We start from the raw sequence: 27,753 nt of genomic DNA on the forward strand, positions 1-27,753 counted from the left end.
TAATGATGTTGAGGATTTCATTCTGTGGCAGAATTTGAAATGTATCTCAGACAAACTTCATGTTACAAACTACTTGATACAAAAAAGGCTTTCAAACTTTTTAATTCTTTAAAAAGTTGTGTGGTGGTACCATGGTACTGTACAGCGACTGTACATAGGTACTTCAAATAACATGCTACATGTCCAAAACATTTTGTGTACCATGTCCAAAAAACATTTTTAATGATATATCAAGATTAAAACATTATGGATAGCTACATTAAAAATTTGATGAAATAAAACAAAGAAGGTATGTATATTACACTATATCTTCTCTCAAACTCTTTTTAAGATATATACGCAACCATTCTGTTTTTGAGCCAGCTGAGATCATTGAGTCTCTACCTGGACTTTTTATTATGGTCAATGCAGTGAGGAGAGAGATATGAAGTGCCATCTACCAATATTGGAAAACCCATCTGATGTGAAACCTGCTAGTGAGTGAAATACCTCAGGTGTAGTGCAATCTTCATCACATCTAAAAAAAATAAAAGGAATATTTTATGGGAGTGGGTGGAGAAGTACAAAAATCTCAAAGGACATCTGTAGTGGCACATGTTTGCAGCTGACCCGATTGTTAACCTTTTGTCAGAGACTATCTGATTGGCCCCCGCCATTTTGTGGATCAGGTGCCTCACCAAACCCAAGGCCCCAGGGTGGAAGCCGCCATCTTCATGTCACAAGGTGTGGAAAATGTGACTGAATAAACCGAGGCAGTTTTTACTCTCTGTAAACACTTTTTTTTCAACCCGAGATTGTATCTCTACGCCTGATTAGCGAGTCTTGCCATGAATGTGCATCTTGATGAACTCTCAGAACATTTCCAATTTGTGCATTTCTCACAATCAGTTAGAGTTGTTCATTTGTGTGCCCTTTATTGTTCAAATGACTAGAATACACTTGTATATGTGTTCTCTTAGATTGTGAACACTTTCAACATCTTTTTTCGATTTGTCTGAATATACTGTTACAAAGTTTGGGGTCAGTATTATTATAAAAAAAAAATATTGTGAAAGAAATTAATACTTTTATTCAGCAAGGACACATTAAATTGATAAAAAGTGACAGTACAGACATTAATGTTACAAAAGCATCAAATAAATGGTTATTTTAAACTTTCTATTCAACAATGTTTTCAACATTGATATTTATAATAAATGTTTATTGAGTACCAAATCAAAAATTCAATTGTAATTGTAATATTATTTTACAATATTACTTTATTTAAAAAAAAAAAAAAACTAATAAAAAAATCTAATAAGTGAGCTTTGGTGAGTATGAGATTTCTTTCAAAACATTTTTTTAAATCGTACCATCCCCAAAGTTTTGAACAATGAAAGTATTTGTAAATACCACCACCACCATCACCACCACCACAGACTATATATGTATTTCAATGTTTTTCTTTTAATTCAATTTTGAGGAAAGAAACATAATTTTTTTTAAATATGACATTGCGGACAGCCATAACTTTATGGCAACTAAAGAATTAGAATCTACCCACCACACAAACAACCTTGGTTCAATATTAGTGCATGCTCCAAATTTTGTTGTTACAATTCTGAATTATTAACCAATTTTATACTTATTTGTTGTCTGAATTAACATTAGGAGCCATAAAAAATTGTAACATCAACCACTTGCGGTTCATACCACTTTTGAATACAGATTCCACATCACAATGTTGCTTCCATGTTACATTGTTTGGACAAATGTTGCTGAATCTATGTAAAAAGTTTCTGTCTAGTGGTAATGTGCTGGAATGAGGTCATTTATCAGTCCAACATCTCTCCTGAAAAGAAAAAAAGATGCTTTAAATATGACAGAAATCTACCAACCAAAAATTTAAAACAAGCTATGTACAAATTCTTGGACAGAGTATAAAAAGATCCAATGGTAAACCATAGCAACAATATATGATACATTAAATAAAGTTTTCACGTCTGAAAATATCACCCTTGCAGTTCTGCTTTAGTCTTGATACAATTGTCTGATATATTAAGATCATTTATGTGTTGGTGCTCTATGAATTCTGAGGTCTCCTCCATGATCTGGCCAGGAATATGGAAGTCGACAGACGGCCTGTGGAGCTCGGTGGAGAGAGGATTGTCCTCTTCCTGTTGAGGGATGGAGATGCTTTGGGAATTCCTTGGCCGCATATTGCAACCTGTGCCCTGAAGAAACTGGAGAAAGTTCTCCTCGATAGAAGCCTCTCGACTGGGCAGCTGCTCTTCCTCACCGGGACGCCCCCACTTGAAAACGTAGGCCAGGTTTCTAGCCAGCTCTTCCCTGATCTGTCGATTCAGACAGCCGTAGAAAAAAGGGTTGGAGGTGAAGCAGAAGTACCCAATCCAGGTGAACACGTCCTCTAGCTGGGCCATGCGTGTGAGGGATTCGAGAGAGGACGGCATGACGGCGCAGTACAGGTGGAAGGAGAAATAAGGCAGCCAGCACCCAAGGAACTGACCTCCTACAGCGACTAGGACCACCGCAGCCTTGCCCCCACTGAAAGTCCTCTGAGGGGTGGTTCGAGCGCCACTGAGGCTGGCCGCCATGCTCGAGCGGCTGCTCAGAGATTCCGAGCGTGGCCGAGGAGTCTCCATCCACGTGGGGACTGGGCCTTGCTGCATGGCGGCCACCCTGGCCACCTTAAACATGTTGCAGTACACCACAAAGATGATAAGCACTGGACACAGGAAGTACATGAGCGTAAAAAGGACCATGAACACCAGTCGTTGGGGCCCTCCATCCATCCAGTGGAGCGAACAGCTCTTTGGTTCAGCGATTTTTCCCATAACTTTCCCCAGTGCCGGTCCTGTCTCCTCTCTTTCAAGCGCCCAGCCGAGTAAAGGGAATGCGGACATGAGGATGGCTTTAATCCATATTCCAATCAATACCGAAACCACCAGGCCCATGGTCATTTTCACCTCATAGCGCATGGGATGAACGACGTAGTAGTATCTCTCGACGTTGATGGCTGAGATAGTGAGGATAGCAGCACTGATCAGTCCCACGCTTAGACACAGGTAACCCTGACACAGAGCCTTGTTGAAAAAGCCCTGACCTGACAGCATTCCCAGAGGCATTAACACCAGGGCTGCGATGAGATCCACCAGGCAGAGATGGAAGACAAACACGAATTTGCGTAGTCGCGGCGTCCTGGCAATGACGGTGATGATGGCTAAGTTGCCCACTATAGCCAGTATGTCCATCAGGAGCATGGTGCACAGGGCGAGCGTCTGGAGGAGGTGTCCATCTCTGGGCACACTCAGTCCTGAGACGTTAGGCTGGGTTGCGTTCGGACGCCAAGAGGTGGCGTGGGTGATGTTCCACAGTGCGTTGTAGGTGGTTGTATGCTCCATGAGAGGATGGAATAAGGATTGTGGGCGGAGGTGATTTTCATGGGACTATCACCCATCCTCCCCTGCTGAAGAGTGGGATCCAGCAGTATCGTTCAATAATGAGGTTCTGTCTGCGTTACGGCATGCTGGTAGAGGTCAGACTCTGGAGTTGGGGCAGATTAGTGTCGCAACGTCCAGTTTCATCTTCAAATATTCACCTCTGAAGTCCCTGGCGCTCCATCGCGCTTAATATCCAACAGCTCTAAATGAGACATGATGGAACTGTGGAAAGAGACAATAATATTAGCAAGCAACTTTTGAGGAATAAGCCAACTTGATATGCATTCTTCAAATCCTAATAATAATACTCATCCGAGTTTGATGTTAGAATTGAATGTGGTAAGATAAAAAGGATGTGTACAGTGAAAAAATGGCTAGAAAACGTGTCTTTCTATTGAGCAGCAAAAAAAGAAAAAAACATACAGCACAACTGAGTAGTTCCATTTACAAACAAATGACTCTTTTAGAGCCGGCCCTTTTAATTAATTATTTAAAAAGAACAACAAATTGGGGTTTTGATGAATCCATCAGAGCAGTAACTAAATAAAAAATAAGTTATCATTGCAAGTTATTGTTTTATCATACATTCATATGTAAGCAAAATGGGTATTATAACTGAAATATGGCCAAATGAATCAGAATCAAATCAAACTGAATCGAATTCAAATCGAGCTTGTGAATCAGAATCAAATTCAGTAATTACATTTTTGTTTATACCCAACTCTAATGTATAATGTCTGATTCACACACACATACATGCTTTCAATTTCTTTAAACTGTTTGCAATCATGTGGTCTGTGTTTATGGCCATAACCTCACCTTGCACACTACCTCACATGCATCCTTTCTCAACTTTTACGATATCATATTTTACTGTAAAAACACTGGACCAGCTTTGTTTTTCCACAGCATCAATCCATCCAGTTTTACCCTGAGGGCACAAACTCTCCCTTGTGACACAATGTGGTCAGTGTTATGACAAGAGCTCAAAAGAATATCTAATTCAGCTATAAACTGTTGTTTTAGGACATCTCTGTAAGCATAGAGACTTTGTTTTCTGCCTAAGGCTCGTGACCACAATGATCTTATGGTTAACTGATAGGGAGTAAGGGAAGGGGCTATTTTGTACCTGGAAGGTATTGCAACTGTGGTTTGGCCAGACAAAAAGCAGTTAGAGCTACAGTTGCATGATAATTCACATGACTATGATGAGCTTGATTGTGATGATTATGGAGATAACTTTTAGCCTTAAGAAGTTAGCAAGAAAAATACTAATACTCAAAACAGCAGAGTGTTTAGAGTTAAAAAGATAGTTCACCTGAAAACAAAATTGTCACTCACTCACCCTCATGTTGTTGCAAACCTGTATGACTTTCTTTATTCTGTGGAACACAAAAGAAAATATCTTGAAGGATGTTTCAAGTGTTTTTGTCTAATGGGTTTGTCGTTGACTTTCATACTATAGATAAAAAAAATACTATTTTTCAAAATGTCTTATTTGAGTTCCAAAGAAGAAAAGTCATACAGGTTTTAGTAGCACAATAATAGTGATTGGTGAATTCAGTAACTTTCCAGATAACTTCCTTGGATTAAACCTGTGAAGTTTACATAACTGGGCCAGAATCATTAGTATACTAGGCTTGGATTTCTTTTGTGCTAGGCAATCCACAACTTTTAATATGAGACAATATTACCATAAAGTGTGTAATTGTTGATAAAACACTTCTTTCTTTCATAGTTAAATGTGCAGAAACAAGTAAATCATTGGTAGACTGGATTTACTGAAAAATTGTAACATTGTGAGTCTCTCTTTCACAACAGACAATATGTACAGCAGATTTTTGAGTATTTGAGCTATCGTCTTCCTTTGTCTGACCAAGAATACTGGTCATGACACAAAGCGATTAACACACATGAAACATAATTTCTATCTTCTGAGCAAGTGCACAATGCTAAGACTAATTGTAGTCACATAAACATACACTACTATTCAAAAGTTTGGAGTCGGTAAGATTTTTTAATGTTTTTGAAAGAAGTCTTGTATGCTCACCAAGGCTGCAATTATTTGATCCAAAACTTAATACTATTTTGAAATATTATTACAATTTAAAATATTTTGTTTCTATTTTCATATATTTTGAAACTTAATTTACTGTATTCCTGTGATGGCAAACTTTATTTCAAATAGAAATATTTTGTAACATCATAAATCTCACATATCTGTCACTTTTGATAAATTTAATGCGTCCTTGCTGAACAACAGTAAAACTATTTAAAAAAATAAACAAACTACACATTTAACGTGAACAAATTCCTTTTGCCATTTTGTTGACGGTAGTGGTGCACACTTCACCTTTAAAGAGCCATTTCTACATTGGCCCTTAAAAAGTCACTTTCATTAGTATAGCTAGTCATATTTGAATCATAAAAGTAGTCAATTTAGATGTCACTACCATATTTTTAGATTATCTGACAAGCTTTGCTTTTATTATAAGGTCACTACAGCTCCATAATAAGTAGTACAGAGAAATAATCAACCGTTGTGTCAAGATCTGTTATCTAGTAACTTAAATATACATTGCCCATGTCATGGCGTACTGTAAATAATCAACATGAAAATTACTTTTCTATGATGTTATCATCAGTCAGTGATGCTAATGCCCATGCACATGATGAGAAACATAAACATAGTTCAGTGTTTAGTGTATTTCATACATTTGTTGGGTTGTGGCTGTGTGAAGGATTTTAAAAAGGACAGTGTGGGTCATGAAGCCCTAAAGCACCTGTGCTTTCTATAGGAAAGGATTGAGATTAGCGTTCATGTACTGCAGGGCCGAGATGAAGCTGTAGGAACCGCAAATGCATTTTAAAATGGTCGACTTTCTGTGAACCCTCCTGCACTTTGTGAGACAAGAATCAGCGAGCAACTAACAATCTCAGGGACTGCCAACTGAGAAACATATGACCCCGTAATATGCACATGACTCAGTACTTACTGCGATGAAAACTAGCTCTGTTGTTCAGAAACCTTGTGTTTCCCCCTCCCTTCTTCTTCTTCTTTCCCCCTCAGGGTGACCAATGCTGGCACTTTACAACTTATAAACATGATGTTGGCTGTCATCACCTAAATAATCCACTATTTAGCACCTGTACTTATTGTCTGCTACCAAACAGTTCCCATGATCCCCTGAGGTGAGCTTATTCAGTGCTACATTACACATATGTCATGTATGTCAACACCATCATTCAAGGCCACCGCTGGTTTAGATTCCTACGAAAGGAAACAAACATGAATACAAGCCTGGTGATGGAGCCTAAAGCCTACAAAGAAAGACCTGAGAAATGTCTAACAAGACTGAGATCTTAAAAACCATTTCCAACTTGTCCGTCTGGAAATACTACAACATATGCATGTCATCCACGATGCACAAGTTTAAACAGGCGTCGGTGTGGAGGTGCAGAGCTAAAGGAACCGTGGCTCCACATGATGTAGAGGAGGAGAACGTACCTGTAGTGGAGAGGTCCAGCAGCAAGGATCTCCTCTTCAGCTTCCAGGGTTAGTGTCGCACGACAGTGAGAGAGAGATAAAAAGAGGGGGAGAGAGAGAGCGAGAAAGCTAGAGAGAGAGGTACCCAACACCCCTCCTCACCTGGCCCTTTCATCTCTCCGCCCCTCACCCTTTCACCCACCCACACGCATGTACACACACACACACATTCACACAAACACACACAGAGAGAGAGAGAGAGAGAGAGAGAGAGAGAGAGAGAGAGAGAGAGAGAGAGAGAGAGAGAGAGAGAGAGAGAGAGAGAGAGAGAGAGAGAGATCGCCCCCTCCCCCGTCAGCGATGCTTCAGGCGGGCGGCTGGTCCAGGTGGTCAGGCTGATGTTCACGCTTCTGAGAAGACAGAAAGATAACAAAAAGCGCCGTCTCTTTAGGCGGCGCCGTGCGAAACCCACTCTTGCCCCTCTTCTGACACACACACATCCACACAAACACACATAAACATGTGCTCTCCCACACACACGCACAGGGCAACTGCAGAGCAGAATGGAGAGGAGACAGGGATGCAGGCAGGCAGGCAACCCTCCTCGCATCACCAGGTCCTAGTGCCCTCCCGTTCCCACCGCGTCTGTCCACAGGCTCAAAGGCGCATACGTGCGCACAAATGAGATGCGGTACGGGTCACATCAGGTTATTGGGATCCATGGGGGGTGTTGCAAGGAAACACGCTCGCTTTTTCTCATTCAATCTCTTCCAGTTAGGCCTGGGTTGATCTCTGTGTCCAATCCGTTAAAATCCCTCTCATGAGACCCTGATTATTGTTTGTTTGAGGTTGCAAAGTTTGCCAAGGCACAAAGGGACCACGAGAAAATATCAGCGGTTTTGTAAATTTTGGTGATACCTGGAACACACAGAAACTGATTACAAAGCTATGAGACTTTGGAAGACGCCAGGTGTCTACAGAGATTCAAAAGTAAAAAAAAAAGAAATTTTACACAAGGATTAAGGGGAAAAAAAGAAGAGAAAAAAGTAAAATCACACAAAAAAAACTGAAATTAAAAAAAGCTAAATAAATTACATTTTAAAGGGGTGGTATAATGCCCCTTTTTATAAGATGTAAAATAAGTATATGATGTCCCCAGACTGTGTATGTGAAGTTTTAGCTCAAAATACCCCAGTGATAATTTTTTATAGCATGTTAAAAGTGTACATTTTTGAGGGTGAGCAAAAACGTGTCGTTTTGTCCCTTTAAATGCAAATGAGCTGCTGCTCCCGGAACAGAGGGCGGCGCTTCAAGAGCTTGTGTGTTAGCAGGTAGCTTGCAGACACGCACTAAATTGTCATAAACTGATCTGCATTTTATGTTCAAACCGAAGTCGGACAATGATGGAGAGACTCAAGAAGTGACAACATGTAGAACACGTTTTCTAAATGGTTAGTTGATTATTTTTTTTAGCTGATGTGGAGTTAAAGGGCACCTATTATGACATTTAAAATGTTCCTAATGTTGTTTAGGGAGTCCCCAACAACAGTTTTACATGCATGCAATGACAAAAAACACTTTTGTTGTCATATAATATGCATTTATTTTTACCTGATTTGCTCACCGACTCCCAAATGATTCGTTCAACGACTCGTTTTTCCAAACCCCTCCTCTGCGCGACGCTAATCTGCGATTGGTCAGAAGACCCAGCAGTGTTTACAGAGATAATACTTATTTTTAACACGGAGTACAATGATGCTTTTATCAATTAAATTGTGTTATAATAATGATTATAGTCCACTGCTTTATAGTTTGTAGTAAAAAACGAAAAATAAGATAAATAATTCATATTGTAAAAGCACAATCAGTCTTTGTTTGCGTTAGCCCGATGCATAAACATAACGTTTTTACACACAAAAAATGCAGATTTACGTTACTACGAGGTATTACTCTATTCTTTAGACAACTCCGAAAACAACGACAAACACTTCACACATCTCAATACAATTGCCATTGGAGACCTAGAAGCTAAACGGTGCTTACACAACAAACTAAATAATTATTAAGCATGCTACATAAAATATAAAAGCAAAAATTATTAATAACACTTACAGGTTGTGATACGGAGGAGGAAGCTGATGCAAATACACTTGGAACTGAACCTTCCTTCAATATCAGCCGGCTCGCGAATCCAAGTTTGATTGCATTTAAAAAGCAATCGTCTTCAAAATGGTGCGAACAAAGCACAAGGCTCGGACTATACTTCTGTGGTATAGTGAATTGTAGCCACTTAGTCTTCAAATCCTCCTCCTTGGGCAGATGAAAAAAGTCGGCTTTTGAGTCGCACTTCAGAACACAGCGTCTCGTCGCCATAATTTTTTCCCTGGCCTTGGAGCGCAATAAGTGGGCGTATCGTATTCAAATAACTTGACAAGTTGACGTCATCTAGTCAGAGAAAAAGCTTCGGTCTTCTAACGATTCATAAAAATGACTCCGAGTCGACTCTTACTTTTGAAAGACAATAACTTTATATACGGTGCACTTTCATATTTCAAACTTTGCAGGATGTTTTTGTTCACTTAGATCTATGTTACACACTACATGAAAGGTAAATTTCAAAATTCCATAATAGGTGCCCTTTAACTATCTTCAAGTCATTGATTAGCATATTCTATCATGATAATCTTTAAATCGCTAGTGTGAGAACTGTTGTAAGATGAGTGACATGCTATTGCAATAAATGTGAAAAGACAGATGTGACAGCTAGAGCAGACTCCTAAATTTGCTCTACTACAACAACTCTTCCTCTTCTCAACATTGCTTTTGCGCTAGAATCGATACTGTAGAGCGTTGCATCTTTTTAGGATGCACAGGAATCATCTAGGAAACAAGATACTGTATAAATATGATGGAAAAAAATCTCTGTCCCACTGGACAAAAATCTCACATCGCATATGGAGATGTCTTACTGAATTAATGAATGACTCATTTATTTATTTCAGTAAAGCGGACAAACTGCAGATGCAAATAAACAAATTCCTGATGCATCATTATTCTCTTATTAGCATCAGATAAACAATGCCTAATATCTAGCATGTGCTGGTTAAAAATCACAAGAATCCACTGAAATGAATAAAAAAATTTCCGCGACAGAGCACATGACGCAGTCCATTGGCACGTCACAAGTTTTAGTGACACAAACCACTATCCACTGGCACATGCCAAATGGTGACCCATTATAGATTTATTTCGCATCCTTCTTAGAATGGACAGTTTCTGACTTTGCATGATAAACAACATACAATAGCACTGGTTTTACAGTGGCACATGCCACTCAAATGCAGATGTGCCACAAACTGACAACACGTTTGAAAAAATATTACCGACTTTAATGCGTTTAATTGACATTTCTTTTAAAATCTCATCAACTTGTCTATTTATTTAGGATTTTGTGTCACAATTACGTCAGTATAGCTGCTCAACTCATCTGTCAGTCACAACATACAGTGACGTGTTCCGAGACTCATGCAACTATGCAACATGCAACACATGCCAAAGAAGACCGGATGTGCAACCGGATCGGTCACTGAGCATAGCGACACGTGTCTTTGGCTTTTGTGCCATGTCGCTTAATGTTAAAACCACTACTGCATTTCTCACTAGTGAGGTAATAACGGCCCTGTTCTTGGAGCAGATAAACATACAGTTTCACTATTAGTAGAGACGCTGCTGCCCAACAATGTTGAGAGACAATCAAACTATATATATATATATATATATATATATATATATATAAATAACTACAATAATAACTGCATTAGTCTGCTATCAATGGCTGAAGCCTATATGTTACTAGCTCTAAAATTACATTTTAGAATTAGCAATGGAGGCTTGGGATGAAATGCGCAAGAAATAAGTCCTACACACAAGAGCGTTTTTAAGGGCAAAAACCTGACAAATATCTTTAAATACATCACCTTAACAATGTTTTGATGTGTGGTAACCATAGTGTAAGCGGAATAATTGATTACAGGCCATTGAATTATTTTAAAAATAACTTGGCAGCCCGTTGTCAATTATTGCTTACATATTGCACTCTGATCTTGTATTTTCTTGTGGTCACATTAGAGAAATTTCACAGGCAAAAAATGTCAATAGTGTAGCGCTGTATGAAGCACAGCTCACATAGAAGTTTATTTCAAATCAAGCAGCTTGCGAATCTACGTGACCAACTTTAGTTGTAAAATCTGCATGTGGAAATTGTGGACTGTCTGGACTCCTATCGAAATGACTGGATGTCGCGACTTGCGGGACCACACATTTAGGTTTTAGAATGAGTTAACCTTAATTGAAAAAAAAAACATTTTTCTACAACAAATATTACACACAATAGTCTCAAAATTAATGTTTGAGTTATATTTGTGTATACTTTTGAGGTATGTTGTGTACATTTTTTTTTAAATATATAGAAGGACTACAAATGATTTGAGAATGCACGACAACTGACATCCTTTTTTTGTAGTCCGTATCAGTGTTGGATAAGTTACTCTAAAAAAGTAATTAATTACTAGTTACTAATTACATCTTCAACAGTGTAATTAGATTACTGTACTAATTACTCTCTCTAAAAGTATTGCATTACTTACTTATTACTACGAAATTACTTTCTAAATCCCATATCAACCTCAACCAGTTCAACAATACAAGGATAGACATGAAAATGCTCTTAATTCTTTCAAATAAAAAATAAAAAATTGCATACATTATTCTTGAACTGACTAAAGTATTTAATTAAAGGGGGAATGTTACATTCAAAACATACATTTTAACATTAGATGTAAAATTTTGATGATTAATCCACTATTGTTTTATATAGAATTATATATAGTCTATATAGGATTTAATGCAATTACATCAGAAGTAACTGTAATTAAATGATAGAATCCCTTACTTTTTCAAGGGAAAAGTTTAGTTTCATTTTTCAATTGCAGTACTTCATTTAGTAATGAATTACACCCAACACTGGTCCTTATGTAGCAACTTCAAAGTTCACGTTTGAGGTGTGACTGTGACTGTATGTAATTTATGTTGTAGAACAAAACATGACAGTCGCTTCAAGTAATGTTTACCACAGACCTTACTTTACTCCTAAATCAAAAACTGCTGATCTAAAAATCCATTAGAAATTCCGAAACACACTAAAGAGCTGGACTGAACATTCTCTTTCTGTGAGAGTAAAACTCACCCAGAGAAGAAATAATAATAAAACCCTTATGAATAATTTATAAAACGATGAACAGGACTGTAGGACTTGCAATAAGACAATATAGTCTCAGTAATTTTAGCGCAAAAAAACACACACATTTAGTTATTACAACACAAGTGCTGTGAATTTTTAAAAGGAAAACAAACATTTATGACAATAATATTTTTAATTCCAGCTAAGCTTAGAGGATGAACTGTTCTAGCTCCACTGCCGTTTTATGTCTATGTAAACAGAGCATTGGGAGATCAGCCCTGAGAGACGGCGGCTTGCAAGGCAACGCATTCAGACACTTGAGACCCCTTTCATTTGAGATTTTGTAACTTTTTGCTCTAGAGAAAACACAGCCACGGGGGCATGAAGATGTTGTTGGCCGATCTGGATCTGCGATCACAGCGATGCATGACTCGATCTTGTTCTTAGTTCACTGACATGAGTCTTCCTCCCTTTGTTTGTGGACAACCAGTACAGCAGCTTACATTGGATCGCGACATCAATGAATCAATAGATCATTAGCGAGACGCAAGGAAAGACGCTTGGTGGGCTTACTGTCATTGAAAGGATTAATGGAATGGGAAAGATAACAATAGGAGTGAAACAAGAACACTCATGTTTGAGTGAGGAGGCAGAGAAAGACAGCAGGCTGAAGGTGTTGAAAAAGACAGAAATAGCATATACTTGCTCAACCCGGCAGCACCAATCACGGGAGAGGCAAAATACAATGGTCTCCATGACAACTCAGGAGACCATAGACTCCAGGCTGCCTCTGAGCAATAACAGTCCAACCATCTCCCTGTGCGACAGCCAGTTATAATCGACTGTATTTTTAGCACGACGCTCCAAAAATAAACACATACACGCCCTTGTCAAAGAGGTATGACTCATCCTTAATATCTTTAGGATCACCAATTATCAGCAGCTGACTGTGATGCTGCTGCATTTATAAATTTCTTCAAATGAAAAAGTAGTCAATAATCATTTGTCTATCCCTGCACAAAGCATGTTTGATATCAGTAGATATTTAAAAATGAAAAGGTATTTCATGCATTGTATTTGGGTAAAATAGCATAACCATAACAATGAATACAAAATATATATACTTAGCAATGTGGGAATGAAAGATTTCATTTTTATTGCAGCAAAACAATAGTCTTCATGTTTTCATTTTTATACAGTAGAGAAACTTGACTGCAGGGGGCGCTCTTAGATTAGAGAAATTGGGAAACAGCTGTGAAGGATTGCTGTTCGATTGCATTGTGTTCCCATGTGCCAGTGCCAACATTCTTAAATTATTATTGTTATTATTATTAATTATATTTGATAATGTAGAGCCAATGGGACGCTTCTCCATCCCTGGATATCCAAACCGTGTCCTTACTGTTCTTAATTTTATTAATGTTCTTAAAAATTCTGAATGGTAGCAATTCACAATCTGACTTGTGATGCAGCATGGAATCAAGCACACAACCGTTAGACTGCCCCCCTCCCCCCTCTGATGTAGATATTATCAACAACTGAATGAGAACAAAACTTGAACTAAATTGAGCTGGATGATGACACGCTTTCTGCAGAGCTGCTTTATAGCTGAATTGAGTTCATAACTGAATTATTTCATAACTGACATCGACACTGTTATTGAACCGAACTGAATCAACACTGAACTGACTTGACTGAAAAAAGTGAAACATGACACTATATAAATAAAGGTGCTATAAATAATTAAGGTGACTTGAGGTGCAGTAAACTATTTCTGGTAAACGTTGTTGATATTGGAAATCACCAAAACAAACACGTTCCTACCCAAAAGGATCACACCCCTATATTGATGCATCCACCCCCAAATTCACATACACGCTATGCAACACATGCAACGACTATGATGGAATCTGCTGTGCCTGCCGCCCAAGGATCAGATGTCATCAATAAGTAAAAGTAGAGATGCAGCGAAATGAGAATTCTGGGCCAAAACTGAAAATTCTGGATGCACTTGACCGAAAACCGAAATACTTAAGTAATTTTATTAATTTCTTATTTTAAATTAGTTTTTCTGTATAATTGTATTATTATTACACTTTTTAATTAAATTCAATAATAAAGTAAATATAGATAAAGTAAAATGACAACACTTTATTTTTACTTTATTTTACACTTTATTCAAGTAACACAAAAATAAAACTATATTAAAATAATATTAAATACCAATATATTATTCTTCATTCAGTTCTATGCAGCAGAATCAGATTTAACAGATTTATTTTTTGACCTATTATCAAAATAAAGTAGTCCTACAAAGCTATTATTATCAGAGCATGTGAGCAGAAAGCAGGGAGAGGATCAGTGAACAAGAAGATAGCGTCATTTTTCCAGAGTTGCCCAGCACGGCTATACACCATGTGACAGCACAGTAGGGCTATTGCAAACAGAAACAAGCCAAGATACATTTTTTTTTTGCGGAATTTTACACGTACATGTGTTTGGGCCGTGTGCGACTGAGCAACACACACACACACATGGAGGTTGCAGCGGAACATTGAGCAGAACGCGCTGCGAACACAGAGAGCACAGTGCACACACACACACACACACACACACACACACACACACACGCACATAGCGGAACACGCTTTGAAGTTTTGCATCTTCGGAAGCAGAGCGGCTCGCAAAGTCACAAAACAAGTCAGAGTGAAACCTGGTCGCTGAACACGGAGGGGCAGGGGCAGGGCGGCATATTTTCGGCCTTTTCTCTCTTTCGGACAAAAAACTAAAATATTCAGCTGATAATTTTCAGCAGCCGAAATTTTGGTGCATCCCTAAGTGAAAGTGTTACTATGATAAGTACTACTACTAATAAAAAATAAAAAAATACAAGTGCTACGGTGATAATTCAGGTCGAATGTCTAATAGTTACTTAGCTTCTCTACTCATTCGATGGCAAAGTCATCCCTTTCATCCCCCAAAATAAACACAGTTTTCATGAACAGCTCCCTACATAACACAATAGTACAACTAACTAATATATTACAAATGTGACAAGATTAAGGGGTAATAGCAGGATCTAAAAACGCAACCAAAAGAAAAATGCTACATTAGGATTAAGTTCTCACTTTTCGTAAACACTTTGGGAGCCAACGCTTGAAACGGGTGGTGGAGGAGGTTTAGATGTTACAGGCTTAGAATAATAATAATGCAAATGAATAAACAAGCAAAGATGATATTCAAGCAAAATACAACATATCTTAGTTCTGTGAAACACAGCGAAACCAACGTTACTCATGTATCGAGAAGAAATGAGAGGAGGCGTGGCAGAGAGCGCTCTGAAAGGAGGATGGGATCTTTTGCTTTCAAGATTAGCTTGCTATTGCTAGCATGTCCAAAATTGCTTACCCTACCTTTAATCGTTATTTTTTGTACTTATTAAAATGTATGGATTTTTGGGAAATGGTATATTCTAATTAGGTAAGGATGGGGAGATTGTGTAGGGTAAATATACATATTAAACTCAAGTAGGCCTACCCATTAAGCAGACTGCCATATTTGAGCTCAGATTATAAATATAAATATATAATATATGTGTATATATATATATATATATAATATATATATATATATATATATATATATATATATATATATATGTATTATCCTGATGTCTTTACCAATTGATGTGTTTGTTACTACAAACCTCCTGTAATTTCAAGCAAATCAGACCATAGCACAGCACACTGAGATATGGGTATCCATATGTTCACACTGTCTGGTGGGCATTTTGAAAGCTGTCTGAAAACTTTCACCAGAAGAGAAGCCCCTTAAATGTGCATTTATTAAATGTTTAAGCCTTTATTTTGGGTTAGTATATCAACTTACTGCAAAATTAAGAGATTAATGTTTAGACTTTTGCATATTATAACCTGGAACCTGGATGTGGGAAATAATTACAGATAGATCCAAAAGACAGTTTTAGCAACATAGCGCAGAGCCGCAGATGCTACAGAAAATAGTTATCTTACTAGCAGTAGGCTATAAGATTGTGTGCTACACTACTATTACTTCACAGGCATTAATGGCTTGTACTTTTAAATCCATAATATTCTAAATTTACAGTTTATTCATGGTCTGTGGTTTTACACAACTGTAGTTTTTAAAGACTAGTAAGGTGGGCTTAAAGCGTGCACTACTATGAAAATCATTAGAAAAAGTATAATTTCATAGATATTGTCAATAATAGTTGTTCATATTAAAATATGTATTAACTTAATACATTACCTAGATTATTTTTAAGCAAAATATTGTCCTTTAAATTTCATGTAATATGTATTATTTTAAATTAAACAATTAAAAATTGTTGCTGCTCCAATTAAGTGTGTGCTCCCTTTAATCTCATCCACATTGAACGTCTATGTAATTTCTTCATAAACAGACTTTAGGCTAAATATTAACTGATGGTTGTCACTTTAAGTTAATCTTTATCAAATAATTAATAGCCTTAAGATAACAAAATCTAGACAGAACTATAGTTTATTCTAGTTTTGTTATTCTAGTGTTGTCTTGTGTGACTTCGGAGCTCTTACACATACAAACGGGAGCATCTAAAAACCAGGCGTCTATCAGCAGATCGGTTTATCCAACACGATCTCATGAAAGTGCGTATCTCTACCACGAATGTTATTTATTTCTCGTGCCATTTATACGGCAACATTTTTTTTTGCGTGCATATGCTACGCACTAAAAAGGTAGGATTAGGGGTGGGTAGTGCGTGCGTATTACACGCCATAAAGTGCGTATCATATGCACGCGAAAACTGAGTATCATATGCACGCAAAAACTATTTTTGGCATATAAATAATAATAATAATAATAAATTGAATTTGTATAGCGCTTTTCTCGAACTCAAACTCGCTTTACAGGGCAGGTGAATAAACAAGACAAGACAAACAAGAAAGAAAAAAGATTCAGGCACAGATAGAAATGGGAGGGGCGTGGGGTTACGGATAGGCAGAGATGGGTCTTGAGGAGGGACTGGAAGATGGTGAGGGACTCAGCGGTGCGGATCTCATGGGGAAGGGAGGTCCAGAGCCTGAGAGCTGCCCTGGAAAAGGCTCTGTCCCCAAAACTGCGGAGCTTGGACTTGTGGATGCAGTGGAGACCGGCTGAGGTGGATCTGAGGGACCGTGAGGGTTGGTAGGGGGAGAGGATGTCAGTGAGGTATGAGGGGGCCAGATGGTGGATGGCTTTGTAGGTAAGGACCAGGATTTTGTATGTGATCAGGTGGGAAATGGGAAGCCAGTCTAGTTGTTTTAGGACTGGAGTGATGTGGTGCCACGATTTGGAGCGGGTGATGAGTCGGGCGGCTGCGTTCTGGACCAGTTGGAGTCTTTTTATGTCGGTCGAGCTGATACCAAGGAGTAGTGAGTTGCAGTAGTCCAGTCGTGAGGAGATGAAGGCGTGAATGAGTCTTTCAGCAGCAGGGGGTGTGAGTGTGGGTCTGATTTTGGCGACGTTGCGGAGGTGAAGGAAGGAGGTATTAATGACATGACGGATGTGGGGCTCAAGGGAGATGGTTGAATCAAAAATCATGCAGAGGTTGCATGCCTGGGGAGATGGGGAGCAATGGTGCCGTCGATGGTGAGTGGGGTTATTGGTTTTGCTGATTGTGGATTTGGAGCCTATGAGGGGGAATTCGGTTTTATTGCTGTTGAGTTTGAGAAAGTTGTGTTGCATCCAGGTTTTAATAGCTGACAGACAGGAGTTGATGTGGGAGAGGGAAGGACTATGGAGGGATTTAGTGCTGGGGTAGATCTGGGTGTCATCGGCATAACAGTGGAAGTTCAGGTTGAAGTGGCGGTGTATCTGACCAAGGGGGAGGATGTAGATGATGAAGAGGAGGGGGCCGAGTACAACGCCTTGGGGAACGCCTTGGGTGACTGTGGCTGTGGCAGAGGTGTGGTTATGAAGAGAGATGAAGTGGGATCTGTTAAGGTAGGAACTGAGCCAGCTGAGTGCAGTACCTTCGATACCAAGGTCTTTGAGTCTGGTGAGCAGGATGTTAAGGCTGCACTCAGGTCGAGAAGAATAAGGATGTTAAGGGAACCGGTGTCAGCGGATGTGAGGAGGTCATTGAGGACTTTGAGGAGAGCGGTTTCTGTGCTGTGGAGGGGGTGAAAACCAGATTGGAGAGGTTCAAATTGGTTATTGGCATGAAGATGGGTTTGTAATTGTGAGGCGACTATACGTTCCAGGGTTTTAGACAGAAAGGGGAGGTTGGATATTGGGCGGTAGTTGTTGAGGGAAGAGGAATCCAGACCAGGTTTTTTAAGGATTGGGGTGACAGCGGCAGTATTGAAAGCAGAAGGGACAGTTCCAAGGGACAGTGAGGAGTTGAAGAGGTTAGTGAGGTAGGGGCAAAGGACGGGGAGGCATGACTTCAGGAGTGGAGTAGGGAGGGAGTCAAGTGAGCAGGTAGTGGGTTTGGAAGAGATGATGAGTTTAGAGATTTCAGGAGTTGTGACCGAGTCAAACTGGGAGAGGAGGTAGTGTGGAGGAGGGGGAGGGAGGTCAGGAGGGATGGGGGGAAGAGGGGCCATGATAGGTGCTGGAGTAGATACTGGGTGGTCGGATGCAGGGGATAGAGATTGATAAATGATGTTGATTTTATCAGCGAAAAAGTGAAGGAATGAGTTGCAGAGATCCGGAGTAGAGGTAGGGAGGGTGTTGGTCCGATGCTTGATGAGGTTGTTCATTGTGGAGAAGAGGATTCTGGGGTTTTGACAGGTGTTGGTGAGGATGGTGGAGAGGTAGGCAGCAATGAGGGCATCTTTATAGGCAATGAGGTGAAGTTTATAGGCTTCATGGTGGACTGTGAGAGATTATTTTTTTGTCAGACGTTCAAGTTGGCGGCCAGTTTGTTTCATTTTCTGGAGTGCAGGTGTGTACCAGGGTGACGAGGTGTTAAAAGGTGTTATAAAGGGCACGAAAAATAACATTTGCGGTATAGATACGCACTTTCATGAGATCGGGCTGGTTTATCAGTGGATATATTGGCTGCTTTCAAACACCCATGTGTATCTGTGCAAGCGCTCGGTAAAGACAACATGTTTTTGAAGCTTTGATCATTGTAGCCAATCACAGACATATATTGAGCATGTGAACGTAATGGCCAATCAGAGGTGTTTAAAGGAGTAGTGCACTTTAAACGCACACTATGCAAGATTTGTACCTTAATATAACAGCTTCGAAGTCATTTTGATGGTAAACGAACTCGTAGTAGGGCAAATCATCCCGATAGCAAAATCTCACCAGAATTAGTGCTGGGTATCGATTCAAATTTCAAGAATCGATTCGATTCCGATTCTCAAGATCTTGAATCGATTATCATTATTCGATTCGATTCGATTCGATCCGATCTGATCCAATCTTATATTTTTAAAATCAAAAGTTTTTATTGTTCATGAACAATCATTTTTGTATTAAATAACATTCACAAACATACATTAATGTTGTAAAAATGTATTGTTCACTCAATTTATTGATGTTAGATAAGGCATTAATGTTAATGAATGGTATCTTAATGTAGTGTTACCAACTAAACAGGAGATAAAACGTGTTTTATTTGACTTGACTGTCCTTTTATTTAATCCAAAACTGCGTTCATATTTAGAAGGCCTTTTAAACTAGATACAACCCCACACGATACCACTTTAGGGGCTGTTCACATATCGCGTTTAATGCGCGTGCAAATTCAGTGAGAAGCACTTCAATGCATCTCAACGGGTCATGTGACAAAAACCAGCGGCCTTTCCGTAACAACATGGAAAGCACGGCCGAACAGCTGATCATAGCTGTACAGGGCGGCTTTTTATTTCTCATCTCAATGAATATATCTAGTAGTAAAGCTAATGCAAGGGCTAGAAATCAATTAATTATTTGATGATACTTCCTCGTCGTCATCATGGAGAGCGCAGTTTGCACCGCTTTCTCCTCTCAACAAGCGCGTGCTTTCCCTTTGCGTCTGTCGTTGCTATGCAACCATGAACAGAGGCGCGCTTAGAAAACGAATTTGCACGCGCAAAAAACGCGCTATGAACGGCTCTTTCCTCCTCTCTTGTCAACAAGTGGATTCAGAGAAACCGCATTAGCAGCGCCGCCGGTCGCCGTGTCTCGGTGTGTTTATGGGGAAAATGTAGGCCTGTTATTAAATCGATCCTCTGAGTTACGGATCGATCTTTAGAAATTAATATGAAAATCGATTCAGAATTGGTGAATCGATTTTTTCAACACAGCACTAACCAGAATCACGACTTGCTTTACGGAAAGACGTCACATACATCAACAGCATATGAAGCAGCCTCTATGGAAGACACTAGCACGCATTTCAGATGTGAATCATGGCAGAGTCGACCAAGAAAACGAGTCAGAGTCGCGGTCAGAAGAGTCAAGTGAGTGCAGAGACGGCTCTGCGTGAGTGGTATTTACGACAGTAACGTTAAATACAAGTACTCCACAGTGACTTTAGGGGTCGCTGTTTGACAAAAACGGAAACTGCATTGTATGCTTTTAAAATGAAAAATAGCCCATGATTTACTCACCCTCAAACCATCCTAGGTGTATATGACATTCTTCTTTCAGACAAATACAATCGGAGTTATATTAATAAACACCCTGACGCTTCCGAGCTTTATAATAGCAGTGAATTGCACCATCAGTTAGAAGCTAAAAAAAACTAGTGCATCCATCCATGATAAAAGTGCTCCACACGTCTCTGGGATGTTAATAAAGGCCTTCTGAAGCAAAGCCATGAGTTTGTGTAATTAAAAGATTCATATTTAAAACTTTATAAAGTAAAGCAACTAGCTTCCGGCCAAACTAACATACAGATTCAACTTAAGTCTAAAGCGCAACTTATGCAAGCAATGCGACGCAAGTAGACTGCGTATGTACCAGATCTAAAAGATGCTTGATTTTAGTGTTCTTTTTGTGTGTGTGTGTGTGATTGACTCTGCACCTTCAAATAAAATATGTTTATGATGTACATCTTAATTTAAATGCTTTTGTCATTTAAAATAAAATAAAATATTATTGTGTGAGATATTTTATTTTAAAATAACTTCTTGTATTTTTGAATCATTGCAAGATGTTAGTCCTTTCTGACCCTGAGTGTTTGTATGTGTGTAATCATAAGTACCCTGGCAACTGTCATCATGGCCAATTACAGACTTCAACTCCTTCAAACTTTGCAAGCTATTTCCCAAAGTGACGGCCAATGATGATGAAATGGTGAGAGATTTTGTGTTTGTTCTGACAGTCAGCTGACCATTGATCACCCTGGACATTCTAGATGAAATCACGACAGTGAGTTTGAGTTGACATTACTATTAGTTATAAGACTGCAGGATATGGTTAGGGACGTGTTTTTGATGATTGCCTCTTTGGGCCTCGGTAGCGATGAAGAGAGCGGCTCTTCTCTTGTTCTGACCTACTTACAGTTTCTTGAGAGCAGGAAAGTGTACCACATTTCAACATACACACGCAATCACACAGCAGCACAAGCCTAGCCCCTGCTGGTCGGATGGACTTTTCACACATCACCTCTCATCTATCCAGCTTGCACTCAGATACATCTTCCTTAAGAGGAACATCACGCACCTTTTTTCCCCCCTTTGGAGGAGCCATGCTGATTCCACTAGGTGAGATAAGACAAATCAAACTACCAGGTTCTTTGCATAAGTAAATTAGGCAATACTTTTTATCTGAAAATAATTTCATTTAATTTTCCAATAATTATTTATTTAATGTAAAATACATTCAAAAATGAAACGAAGGGATTTCAGTAAGGTTTAAAAGAGGCCAAATATCTCTTAACAAAACATTTTTAGCATTATATATAATACCACTAATCAGTGTTAAAAGGGCACATTTTCTGCCTGCATGGGAGTCGGTATAATTATTTTAATTGGTTTTTATAGAGCAGGCAGTGCATCCATTGGCAACAGCTAAAGCCCAGGGGACCCTGTGTGAAGTCCACAGGATTGCACTCACTGCATTAAAGCCTGAACAACACAGAGAAACTGTAATTATTGAAAACCAGGAAAAGACTAGCCCTGGGGTCTGAATTCCTGTTTCAGAGATAATAACAATTATAAATAATAAATAGATAACCAGTCTTAATCACTGAATTACTCCTGCTTTGCATGCACACCATGGAAAGGGTTAGGGGAATGTGTTTGGTCCTAGCTGTCTAAAATGACACACTTCATATGCACTTAGGGACTTGTGTACTTACAATGGTTGCCGCGAGTACATGTCCGTTAAGTCCACAAGACCATAGAGTGTCCCAGTTGTTGTTTTAGGTTTCAGAAGGGTGCTCATGGGTGCCCCCTTTGCAGTTGATGATATGCGCCCTTGATGCGCATTTATCCCAATGGCCCAGCACCGTCATCCAGCAAAGAGCTATGAATGAAAAAGCACAGGACTTGCTAAATACACAGACATCCATGTATAGATGCACTGTATATCTGGAGCTGTTCACATACAATGTGTTCTAATGTCCATCTGCATTATCTTTTTATATAGCTTATTTATCTATATATTTTTCCATCTTTCTATCCATCTGCCGTACAATAATTTTCAGATCAAACCAGATACATATATAGTTGTAATGTCTGAGACAAATCAGACAATTATTTGTTATATTTAACAAATAATCTTTAAAACTCACTCAGGGATCTATTATAACCTATGGTCTTTCAAATCAGACTGGACAAAATTTTAGACAATTTGGAGACTTTAGCAAGTACACTGCTGACGACGTGTCCACTGGCATCGTAGTGATTATGAAGTAGGGTATCAGCAAACAAAATTCAATGATCCTCCTCATGATAGCTGCACAGAGACTACTGCTGCATCAAACCACTTTCACCATCATCTACAAGTTCAAGTAAACCAAAGACAGAGATCAGTAGGATTTCTATGACTAGTCAACAAGTGAAACTGGCTAACAGTGGAAGACAAATGATAGAGAACAGCAGAGTTAAGAGGAAATCTGTAACAACTGGATCAACAAGTATGTCAAACCTAATGAATGAGAAGATGCACTCAGAGAGATCTAGATGAAGAGGCCAGTGAAAACCCGCATGACCAAAGAGCAAATTACCAAACAACTTGAAAAGCAGAGACACCTTAAGGAGATAAAGCTAAAGAGCATCTCATTCAATTCCCTCTCAAAGAATCAGATTCTCAGAGGATTATGATTAACTGCAGCACTTCACACCTCACAAGTGAGTGACTCCCTCATAAGTGACTCCATACATCGTGTGTAAACACAAGAAGGTCATTGAGCGATTCTCGATATCATATTATTTTATGAGCTCATGTCAAGGCATTCTTTTGACATATTGCTAACTTGACTTTGCTATGTGGGGATTGTGGACTTTATTTTTTTAATTTCCATATATGTAGCAGAATACCAATGCCTGCTCTGCTTATGAGGGTCTCATTAGCGAATAAGCTCACCTAGATGAGCAAACAAAGAGGCTTTTGCAGTTTCGAAGGCTCAGTCAGCTCAGAAAATGTCAGATTCCGTTGCTAATACTAATTGTGCTGTTTTTTTGTTGTTGTTTTTTTGTTACCAGCTAAAGTGATTACTTACTGGAGGATGATGCTAAGGAACTTACTTTTGACAGTTGAAGGGATGCACAGTATTTTACAAAACTATTAAGGACTGAAAAAGAAATTGAGGATGCAGTAAAACATATAAACGGAATCTTCTACTCATTGTAGTATTGATGCACATTTTCGCAATGTAGTATTTATGTATTATTATGTATATTATAGTATTATGTAATTATTATTATATATATATATATAAGGTAACCTATGTCAATTTACACAAATTATGATCGATCGTCGTTTAAATTAACGATCGATTAATCGTAATTCATCTAAATAAAGGGCTAGTAGAATTGTAAAATGAGTCGATGTGAATGATCATTTCATTCAATTACTTATTTGATATAAAAACAAAACAACTAATACAATGTGTCAACCCGCACCATGTGTGAAGTGTGCTGAAGAAATTAGGTAAACTCAAATATGATTTATTTATGACTTATATCATTTTTATTATTTGGAGCAGTTGTGGCCTTATGGTTAGAGAGTCAGACTGGTAACCCGAAGGTTGCGGGTTTGATTTTCAATACTGGAAGGAAATGACTGAGGTGCCCTTGAGCAAGCCACCTAACCCCCAATCGCTACAGCAAAATGGTTGCCCACTACTCCGGATGTGTGTGTCCATGGTTTGCTGTTTGTGTGGGTGTTCACTACTCCTAATATGTGTGCGCCCTAATTTAGATGGAACAAATCAAAAACAAGATATTCCAGTGGACTCCCAGTGGGAAATAAAAGAGCTCATCTTACATTCTGACTGTAATGGAGAGAAAATGAGCAGTAATATCATTAGCCATTGTGTTTATAGTGGCTGTTTCTCAATGCTTTCAGTCCCTAACCAAAGCCCTGTAAGATGAGTACGATGGGAAATGTTTGCTGAGCCTTTTGGAGAGAGATGACAGACAAGCAGAGCAACAGAATATGGTCTGTTTTATACTGTGATAATTCCTCAACCTGGGCTGCTTCCTCTTGAACCCCTACCTGAGGGTATGATCAGGTTACCAGAATGACTGAGTTTAGTCTAGAGCTACTACACAGTGACGGTTCTCACAGACTGCTTGTCTTGGGTGACTGTGCACTTCTCTAGCTGCCTGTACTACTCAAATTTTCTCTAGGGGGCGCCCATGTTTATGGCATGCTGAAGGTTGTGGATATTTATGCACCCCAGCCAACACAGGAAAACTGAAGAACCATAATCCAAATTAAACAGATGAATCTGATAAAAGCATATCTATAACTAAAACACATATTCTTAAAAAGATGGATTATTCCAATATTACGGTTTGTAAGACAATCTGTGTTGTAAACAAATGTATTTGATTATCAATCAAAAGGTTGCTCTGGTTACTAACCAAAAAGGCCTAGACAGAGACAAGATATTTTAGACTGAAACACTCAAAGCAACGTCATTAATTATGTGGGCAATATGTATTGCTTTAGTAAAAAGCAGTAAATGTGTCTGTGTTTTGTATGGGTGAAGTAACCTTGGTTCAGAGTTATGGGATCCCAAGTGATTTCACTGTGCACTGCAGCAGGGCATGACCCCTTCCAGAATACTGCAAGGTGTTTCATCCTGTTAGTCTAGGTTTCCTTTGACTAATGAGCTGTTTAGGAGAACAGGGCCATTCTCAAGGTGCCATTTGTGCCTGAAAATATCAAGATTTTTCAGGTCGTAACCACCTCAGAGCATTGAAGGCCTAAATAAGTCCTATATTACAGCCTTGCAAAGAGTTATTTATAAGTCCAGCACTGCATTTCTCAGAAAATTTGATGCATAATTTATTTTATTACCTATTTAGCCAATAAAAGTGAAATTGTCAACTAAAATTGGTCAGATCTATCAACTTATCATGGAACAGCTGCTCAATTTCCCTCCAAGGATTAATAACTGAAAACCAAAGGTTGATATTCAACACCACACGAAAATTCAAGAGTTTGAGACTACAGACGAGGATTTTGGTACGCAGGAGAGAGGTTATTATCATGCGCTGAACTCAAGGTTAAAGCAATGAATTGTAGGCTTGACTCCATGCTTGTTGAACAGAGCCTGCAACACACAGACTCAAGGCTATTGGCAGTCTTTGACAGGCCTGCTACATTCCATTACCTGAACATGAGGTTATCTTGAGGTAATAGTGAGCTATTGTGTAGTAAACATTATCGTTTCACCTTGCAGGTAGATTTTTAAAAATGCAGTGGCAAAGAAAGGCCTCCCACACCTTACAACACATTTAAGATTGATGTATTTTTTGTGTAGAATAGTATTATTCAATAGGCTTTATACAGCCATTGTATGTGACTAAATTGTACACCAGCAAGTGAAAATGTAGCATTTACAAAAAGAAAACTGTTCTACTCTAATTGGGGAAAATTATACAAGTGTATCCTTTAAAAAGAAACATTCAAAAGGGTAAAATAGACAGCATTCACAAAATAAATCAGATGTGAAGCATTACATGCTCCCCTGCTTTCCAGCAGAATCAGGGAACACCTTTTCATAGAAAGAGCTGATTCACATGAATGAAAGCATGACAAGCAAACCTTTGACCCTTGGTCACTCACTCTGCACAAATCCATACACGCACAGATTAAAACACACAGGAACGCACACAAACACACACACACACACACACACACACACACACCTTTAATCACAATCCTTAATCTCATTCCTCAAAGTGAGTCCATATGTGCACCAGTGTGTTTCTGTGAGAAAAGAGCAGGATGGAGGTTTTCACTTTAGATAGCCGATAGGTGTTGGCTGCGTATAAACATTATGACAGCAAGCTGACCAACTTTTTTCTCTGAGAACAAACAGCCAGTCACATACAATTCCCTGATTTAAGATTGATTTCTTTATTTGCCCACGGGTAGTCTAACTTAATTCTTAAAAATGAATCATAATAAAAAAATTAAGTAGCCTACAAAACAGAATCTACAATTATTGGAAAAGCTGCTTCGAACAATCCTGTCATAGGCCTACTCACCCTGGCGTTGCCTCAAACATGACTTCCAAAAAAAAAAAAAAAACAGGTAAAATTTGTCAATTTTTCCAAATCTTCTGACGTCACTATACATTTATGTGAAAAACCGCCCGAAATTTAAGTCGTTATTTACTCAAAATTGTGCTTTCACGAATTCGAATGTTACGCGCTAGCACTTTTGCCGCGAAGTGAGACACCGTAAGGAAATCTCATTGGTTCCCACCCTTATTTTCAAAGCAGTGTTTTTTTTTTTTTCACAAAATGATAGATTTAAATGATAATTGTAAATTGTGTGATAATTTAGTAGGCTAATATTATAATAGACTATTATACTATTATGATTCAAAATAAAGAGGTAAATTCATTTAAAAAGTGTAGAACTACTTTTTATTTGTTAGCACAATAGCCCACTGCAGTTATTTATTGATTATTAAAGTAGCACCAAGTATATTGTGTTCAAAATATTTAAACGGTTACTTATTTATCTACATCTGTGAAGATATTATTGTCTGTGCATTATAGCTCAATATCTGAGAGAATATATCAAGAATAGGAAGCAAACATTCATGGAACTGATATTAAGACACTAAATCGTATCTGCCTCTAAGAATCTGCTTTTGTATTAGTTGGCTGTATAGCGCAGAATGACAAAGATTAATGTGGGGGAAAGGATGTCACTAAAGCCCTTAAATCTCACCACAAGGCTGTGGCTGAGCACAAGATTACTACAGCTGAGTAAGAGCTTTGCTTAACACCATGAAACAAGTCAGTGTAATAACTGAGTGGGACCGACGGGAAGAATCATGCTTCCTTTCTTAACATTTTCTATGAAGATAAACAAAGAGAACTTGTTCAAACCTGTTACATGCAGCAGATTCAATGGAGTGCAACAACGTTCTATATTATTTTCCATCAATCACA

At 38.7% G+C, this 27,753-nt stretch overlaps 1 protein-coding gene across 2 annotated transcripts; it reads right to left on the reverse strand.

Moving 5' to 3' along the window:
- Nucleotides 1-27,037, reverse strand: gpr61 (G protein-coupled receptor 61). Of its 2 annotated transcripts, XM_079638537.1 has the most exons (4): nt 26,836-26,974; nt 22,467-22,633; nt 6,949-7,845; nt 1-3,662 (listed from the first exon to the last, which is right to left on the reverse strand). In XM_079638537.1, the coding sequence occupies exon 4, from the start codon at nt 3,399-3,401 to the stop codon at nt 1,992-1,994; it is 1,410 nt and encodes a 469-aa protein (XP_079494663.1). In that variant the 5' UTR covers nt 3,402-3,662; nt 6,949-7,845; nt 22,467-22,633; nt 26,836-26,974; the 3' UTR covers nt 1-1,991. The 2 variants fall into 2 exon arrangements, with proteins under 2 accessions (XP_079494663.1, XP_079494664.1); XM_079638538.1 differs by lacking the exon at nt 6,949-7,845 and having other exon boundaries at nt 26,836-27,037.
- Between the last annotated feature and the right edge of the window lie 716 nt (nt 27,038-27,753).

This window comes from Phoxinus phoxinus, assembly GCF_949152265.1.
Source record: "Phoxinus phoxinus genome assembly, chromosome: 15".
Taxonomy (NCBI): Eukaryota; Metazoa; Chordata; class Actinopteri; order Cypriniformes; family Leuciscidae; genus Phoxinus; species Phoxinus phoxinus.

Excerpts from the sequence above, each read along its gene's own strand:
- gpr61 (XM_079638538.1), bottom strand. The coding sequence starts at position 3,401 with ATGGAGCATACAACCACCTACAACGCACTGTGGAACATCACCCACGCC.